Source organism: Puntigrus tetrazona, chromosome 9 (genome assembly GCF_018831695.1).
Source record: "Puntigrus tetrazona isolate hp1 chromosome 9, ASM1883169v1, whole genome shotgun sequence".
NCBI classification, from domain to species: Eukaryota; Metazoa; Chordata; class Actinopteri; order Cypriniformes; family Cyprinidae; genus Puntigrus; species Puntigrus tetrazona.
Window position 1 is genome coordinate 2,811,433 of NC_056707.1, and position 7,915 is coordinate 2,819,347.

General features: G+C 37.9%; 1 protein-coding gene across 2 annotated transcripts in view; it reads right to left on the reverse strand.

Moving 5' to 3' along the window:
• Window positions 1–7,915, reverse strand: part of LOC122352064 (polypeptide N-acetylgalactosaminyltransferase 1-like) — a 31,029-nt gene that overhangs the window by 3,507 nt on the left and 19,607 nt on the right. Inside the window, exons 8-11 of one of the 2 annotated variants that reach the window (XM_043249557.1) lie at window positions 5,701–5,840; window positions 3,714–3,812; window positions 3,479–3,613; window positions 146–326 (exon numbers count right to left, since the gene is read on the reverse strand). In XM_043249557.1, the coding sequence (XP_043105492.1) occupies window positions 264–326; window positions 3,479–3,613; window positions 3,714–3,812; window positions 5,701–5,840 (437 nt within the window). In that variant the 3' untranslated portion in view covers window positions 146–263. Of the gene's footprint in view, window positions 1–145; window positions 327–3,478; window positions 3,614–3,713; window positions 3,813–5,700; window positions 5,841–7,915 lie in introns of those variants that run through there. The other variant, XM_043249558.1, reaches the window with a different exon arrangement.

Genomic DNA, 7,915 nt, shown 5'->3' on the forward strand with positions numbered 1-7,915 from the left:
TTTGAAGACTGTAACAAAGCTATTTTTGGTTATCTCTGATTTCCATTGCACGGATAAAAAAAAGGAAATTTCTTATTTAAAACACATTTCCACAGACAAATGTAATTTGTGATTTATTTCATGAATTAAGCCACACATCATGTAATTAATCAGATTAAAACATTTTATCGACTTATAGCTCTAACATAAATATATCATTTAAATATTTACATAATGAATACAAAATGTAATTAAATTGTGCCTATATTTTATGAAAAGAAATTTCATGATATACACGCAAACTCTTTTTTAAACCAATGAAAATGTTGCCAGGGGCGGGTAAAAATCTGAAAAACAAATGGTAATAATTTACATTTTTAGACCAATTTTCCTAAAATGTTTCACAGTCCTCTTAAATGCATAAAAGGAGAATTAAAGATCATGTCTGACATTCTGCTTAATGTGTCACAATAGAAAGGAAAGTTCAAGTTGACTGCACTGCATTGTGGGATCCCATGCTGTGAGCTGCTAATTCAGGCAAACGTAGTAGGTCATCCAGGTATTCCTATACTCAGTATTTATAGTGTAATATAATATTACTGATAGTAAGCAGTATGCCACTCTGCGCTATACACGCACGACTGGACAACCTGTGCGCTCCAGGGCAGAGACAAATTGTCGATGCGCAGGGATTGCTTTACAGAGGAGCATGTGTGTGAGTGTGTGTAATGGGCCTTAGGTGAGCGAAGTGCTCTAGAGTTTCAGTCTAGCGGGAAGCATTAAGCCGCACAGATACAATTAGGATAGCGGTGGTACCTATAAGACACACAGTGTAAGGTGTGAGGGCGCGCACACACACGTCGATGAGCTTGCGGAGGTAATGTATGGTAATGCATGCAGGAGAGGTGCTCTCGTTGGCAAGAGATTTCCTGATCGCGCTCACTGTGAATCTCCCTTCCTTCCACTCTGTCTGTCTCTCTCTCCCCACGAGAAAAACAGAACCTTTATCTGACAGTGGAAAGTCTCTGCTCGAGTTCTCTATTCTGTGCAGCCTTCCGTCTCTCCGGGCACCAGGCCAGCGTGGTGGGGGCTTCGAATCTGGGGCGAGAAGGGGGAGGAGGAGGAGGAGGAGGAGGAGGCTTTGGAGTAACAGGCATCTCTTTAAGCCAACAGCAGAGGATTGCAAAAAGCAATCTTCTTATTCCTCCCCTCGGCTAATTCACTCTCCTCAGGCCTGAAGGTGCGTTGTGATGTAGTTTTAAGATTGACAAGAAAGGTGATTTAATCTAACTAAACTAGCATCCCTTCAACAGCATTTATATGGGAAGCCACGGGGGTGTATGTTCATGCACATACATTATGAAAGAAGGATGAGTGGGCACCCTGCAGACAGACAGCTTTAAAGGGTTAGCTGGCTGTCTTTGATGTTGTATGACATATATGAGGCCATTGAGACCCTTGAGGTGAAAATGAAAAGTCAAAAGCACATTTGCAAACATGCATGCATGCATGAGAGAATGGTGCAAAATGTGCAAAACGATTAGATCTACTTGAGGACCTACTGAATTTTACTCGTACTCCAGAGGTGTCCAATTCCTGCTCCTGAAGGGCCATCTTCCAAGAGTTCAGCTCTATCCCGAATTAATCACACTTTAACCAGGTAATCAAGGTCTTCAGAATCACTGGAAACTTACAGGCAGGTGTGTTGGAGCTAAACTCTGCAGGAAAGTGACCCTTCAGGAGTAGGATTGGACACCCCTGGTCTACTCTAATTCTAAACAACTTAGTCTTAAATAGCTAATCAAGGTCTTCAGGATTACTCGAAAACATCTAGGCAGGTGTGATGGAGCAGAGCTACAGGAAGGTGACGGTCCAGGAGCAGGATTGGACAGAACTGGATTACATAAAACATGTTCAGGGAGTATTTTGGATTCAAAACAAATTATGTTCAATCAACAACATCTGGGGCATGTTTTTAATTACCACAACCAACAATGTTTTTCAGTTTGTAAAAACAANAAAAAAAAAAACAGATTAAAAGCATAAGCTTTTATTTTTGTTAAAACACTATTTCTTCTGTATAATCTATCAAAAATGTGTGTCTTAACTGTAAAGTTGTCAAAATCCGTCCTTTTAGGTATTTTAGGAATCTAATCTTCATGCTTATCAGGCAAAGGGGGTAGCTAAGCCTGCTCTTGGGGGACCACTGTAGAATTTAGCTGAAATCCTAAGTAATCGAGCATGCTAATCAAGGTCTTCGGGAATACTAGAATATCTAAAGGGGTGTGCTGAAGCAGGCTGAAACTAAACTCTGCAGGAAGGAGACTCTCCAAGATCAGGATTGGACAGATTTGGATTGGGGGCTTGTCCTGGATAAATTCAGGGAGTATTCTGGATTCAAAACGAATTAAGCTCTGACAGCAACATCTGGGCCAAGTTTTTGATTACCACAAGGAGCAATTTTCACTTGTCCATGTTTGTAAAAACAAATATTTACAATATTTGACCTGCAGTGGAAGTCAAGGGGGAAGGCATTAAAGAGGAGATTAAAAGCATGAGCTTGTATTTTTGTTAAAATTCACATTCATTTTTCTGTATAATTAATACCAAAGTTGTCAAAATCAGTCTTTTAACAACCATTTCAGGCATGCTCATCAAGCAAGGTTTTTTACCGGGTTAGCCAACCCTGCTTCTGGAGGACCCCTATCCTGCAGAATTTAGCTCAAATCCTAATCAAACGAACCTGAGCGAGCCAACCATCCAATTAAGATCTGTAGGATTACTTGGCAAGAATCTTGGACCAGGGCTGAAATTGAAGTCTGCAGGAAGGTAGCCCTCCAGAAGCATGTCAATTTATGCAGATAAGATTAGCTTGCAATTTCGGTCTTTTAAGACCAGGACACAGGTGCTGTAAGGAGGGGAAAAGATAGGACTATTCTAAGGGCCTGATGATGGAAACTATTGATGGATTTCTACTGGGGAGAATGCGGTCGCAATTTCTCCCATGGGGGAACTGCCAGGACACACCAAGATGATGCCAACCAACCAGCAGCGACGAAAACCAAGAGTGTTTTCGCTTCGCGTCAGACAAAAAAGCCGAGCTCAAACACAATGCACAGATTACAGCCAACAGCAAACTTAACACATGCATTCTGCCCCTGCATGAAATGAGTTAGCTGTCTCTATCAGCAGCTATCGATAGTAAAAATTCATCATTCCATATATGAGAGAAAAACAGGTATATGGAATGTAAACAAAGCAGGCCTTGAGTAGAATTTCGAATATCAACATCGTGAATCGGGCCAACGAGAGGTGCTGAGAATCGTCGAGTGGAACACACCAAACCGACTAGCCCAACCATTGCTCGCCGTCAGCCAGACGAGAGCCGACGGCCGACCGTCAGCTTGGTGTGTCCCGGAAAGTATTGTGTATTTTATCCTGGTGTAATGCTTGCCACATAGAACAGTAATCGGGATCTGTTTCACAATGAAACACTTACCACAGGGTCATATTCCCAAAGCTGGTTGCCTTTCAAGTGATGGCACTTGAGCATCATAACGGGACCATTGAGTTTGGACACATCCAAACAGAGGTCATCAGTCCGGATCTCTTTATTGGCTGTGTACGAGAAAACCTAAACGGTGCGGAAAAGGTCACAATACCTCAGTGTCATACATGTCAGGCATCAACAGGATAACTCTAACAAAGTTTGTTTTAAAAATGAGAAAGATGACCTGGTTGCCGCCCATGCCATGACAGTTGAAAATGCCCACTTTTTCATTCTCTTTCCTGGCCATGTTATCCAGACACTGGTTAGTCTCCACATTACGGATCTGCAATTGGACAGATCACACAAATAGATTAGACACACTCAAGCAGCTCTCCTGCATGAATAAACAGTCACGTCTCTGTCTGAGTGTCAAACATGGTTAATTACCCAAAGCTTATCGCACACCAGGGGGGAGTATCGACGAACTAAGAGACAACTGTGCCAATCAAATACACAAACACACACATACACACATAAATGTGTACTTGATGAAAGACAGCAGATGAAAGACAAGACAGCTCGCTGCTTTCATCCAAAACACTGACTTACACAAACATCAAGATCAGTGGGGCTTAAACCACGACAAACACATTTAACAGCTTCACTGCTATTATATTTAGCCAGTGTTTCATGCAAATGCTGATTTAATATTTGTCTGTTTAAATAATTCTGTTATACTGATTGTAATGCTCAGACCCTTTTTCAAAAGGTTTTACAGTCATTCAAATTCAAAATAACTGCACTTCAGATTCTTAAACGGTTAAGACTACTATTTTGATCGCATTTTATTCGGATTCATTATGTTATTTTCACTTGATACTGTAATATCCTTACTGTCTCTGTTAATGCTTCTTCATACAAGTAACTCTTCTGCAAAAATAATACATGAAAAATAAACATAAGGGTCCACAGTATCAAGTTGAGTGAGTTCGTTCAGCAGAATGCAATGACAGGAAGCACCGCACTAATACATTTTCAGTCAGATACAAAAAAGAAGGCATGGAGTGAAAGATCGATCTTGGGATTTTACCCAGTCTCTCTTACTGCTTTATATCATTGTGCTAGCTATTAAACCTTTTCAAAACCTNTTGGGATTTTACCCAGTCTCTCTTACTGCTTTATATCATTGTGCTAGCTATTAAACCTTTTCATGCACCACCGTTCAAAAGCTTGGTATCTGTAAGATTTCTTGTTAAAAGAAACGAATACTTTCATTTAGCAAGAATGCATTACATTGATCATAGGAAATTAAAGTCTTTTACACTGTTACAGAAACATTCTATTTCAATTGAATCCTGTACTACTGAACATTCAATTGATCAAAGAATCCTGAGAAAAGTAGCATGGTTTCCATAGAAATATTATGCAGTACAACGGTTTTCAACATTGCCAATGAATAGCAGAATCTGAATGATTTCTGAAAGATCATGTGACATTGAAGAGTGGAGCAATATCTGGAGTAATGTCACAAGAATTAATTACATTTCAAATCTATTAAAATAATTCTAATATTTTATAACATTGTCATACAATACTGTATTACTGTATTTTTAAGAAAATAAATGCAGCCAAGTCGAACAAAACCTAAACTTTTGACTGGCTACACATGGAACTTTATTGTGACGTCATATCCTCCATGTATTATTCTGTCTGTGTCCTTTCTTACACCTTACAATGTCACCATCAGTGGCGAGGAGAGACAAAGATGAGCTAAAAGGGAATGAACCATAGACAGCACAAGGAAGATAGAGCCTTAACCAGTCAGAAGTACAGACAGACTCCGTTCTGAGCGAGTTTCAGACATCAGAGATGACACGCATGTTTTATTCATAAGAACGTCTGAAAAAGAGAGAGGCAGCGATGGACAGATGGAACGAAAGGGTGAGAGACAGAACAGGAAACAAGACGATGACAGAGGGAGAGCAGACCAGGAGAGAATAAATGTCTCTCATTTCCTGAACACAGTGACTGGAATGAAAAAAAAAAAACCCAAAAAACAATCAATTCCTGTGACACAGTCAACCCCGAGAAAAAGAGCGTCCCTGGCTAATTCACACCTGCGCTTCTTTAACACATACACGCACACAGAAATGTGTTTATCACACCAGGCAGTGATTTCCCTTTTTTTTGCTATCAGCATGAGTGTGCGTGTGTGAGAGAGCGATACGGACCTCTCCGAGCGAGTAGTAGTGGCGTGGTATCTGGGAGTCCGGGTAGACATTTTCTAGGTACCAGGAGAACGGCTTACACTGCAGTCTCTGTCTCAGGGATGTTCTGGATGAGATGTCTCCATAATCCACTTTCGTCACACCTGAAACAAACAAACACATGACAATGCTAAATGCTTAATAAACTTTAACATTTTTGATTTGCTAAGGTTTCACTATGTTGTTTATGGGGCATTTGGGGTAGTTCATAGATATTAATCTTTTCAACACAATTACTGCCAGTTATGTTTTATGAAGACTTTATGACTTCAAAATAGGCAAAATAGTATTACTATTGTTAAATAAAACAATTAAAACGAATCTCGCTTGTTAAATGAATTGAAGCTGAAATAAGATATTCATTTATTTATCATTGAGATTAATATAAATACTAGCATAACTAAATTTTTATTTAGAATATATAATTTTAATACTATATAAATAACACAAAACAGAGTGAAAGACATGCATCAAAATATTTATGAAATCTTTAAAGATTTGATTTTTATTTTAAACTTCATCAACATTACTTTTTTGTCCACTCAGATACATATTAAATTTAATTTTGCAAAACATATTTTCTTCAGAGGACAACAACTGTATACCATACATGTATACTGCATACTGGAGACTAGAGCTCTATTTCAGTGTAACTGTTTTATTGTTCCCCAGACAAATGCCTGCAAGCCTGATCGCTTACAAATATAATAATACACTTCTCCTCCACAAACATCCTGACTTGTGTTGTCATTCATATTTGTAGCACAAATGCTAAAGGACAAGCTACAGGCTGAAGTTTGATACTGAAGGTTAGGGTTTTTTGTCCAGATGCTTGCCTTTCAGTCCTAACAATAAAGAGAGAGTATACAAAGGCAATTGTGTAGAGGAGGGAAAGAATAACACGATACGCACACAGTCACACAGATAGCTCTGAGCAGCATTGGACACTATTGACAGTGACATTAATATCTATTATCCNNACACACACACACCCCATTAAAGAGACAGACATCGAGATAGTCGTAGAAAGACATCAAAACAGAGAAAGGCAAAGAGACGAGACTGAGAGAAGATAAGGAAATGTTATTTCAAAAATTGCCAATATTGTGTCCTGCTATATCCTGTCTCCCAAAACATTGATGGCATGTGTTGTATGAGTGAAATGAGTCAAAGTGCAATTCATAACATAAAACAAGTAAATGTTACATTCTTATTGTTGCCACAAAGAAAAAGCTTTTTTGGATTTTTTGGCTTAAAACGATTATGAAAACAAGATTATCCAGATAGAACGATTATTGTGCTGCATTTCATTTCGTAACGATGCCCACATTTTGTCTTGTGTTATAAATCCAGCACTCCTTTTATTAACTGCAGTGCTCTTTTGGCCCTCCATAATTGTCATAAAATAATTGTTTTTGTTTTACTATGGGATGTGCTTGACATTTAAAACAGTTTATTCGTCTTGTCTTTGATTTTCTACTTACATTAGTATTATTTTTTCAGCTTTTTGTATATAAATTGTAGAATTGAGAATGAAAAAAATTCTATCATTATCTATAATCATATGTCATTATTGTAAATTAACATAGCTTTTTACTGAAATACTGTAATACCCGTATACCATTTCTGGCAATTTGCTCCCCGTTAATCATGTTTAATATTGACCAAAAAATTGTTATCATGATTTTTTAATAATTAGGCATCCCTAGTCATTATTATTTTCCTCAAAAATAGGTTTGGTTACTGCCAGAGTAATGCTAGTGCGCATAGAAGTAATGGGAACTGTTTATAAACATTTGTGTCTGCATTCAAAAACCTGCATGAAGTATGACTACACTGTACATTATATGTTGTATTAAGCCAAATTGTTTTGAACAGTAAGTTTTCTTCTTTTTGTTTTTTTTTTTTTACAAATTCTCTTCTACTCAACAAGCCTGTATTTATTTGATCCAAAATACAGCAAAACAGTTGAACTATTAAATACAAATTGCTAAAAATGTAGCTTTAAAACCACAGGAATAAATTACATTTTACAATACAGGCAAATAAATATATTTGATATATTTTTGATACTTTAAATCAAATAAATGCAGGCTTATTGCGCAGAAGAGAATTCTTTAAACAACATTAAAAATGCTATTGTTCCAAACCTCAGCATTTTGACCGGTAGTGTGTTATA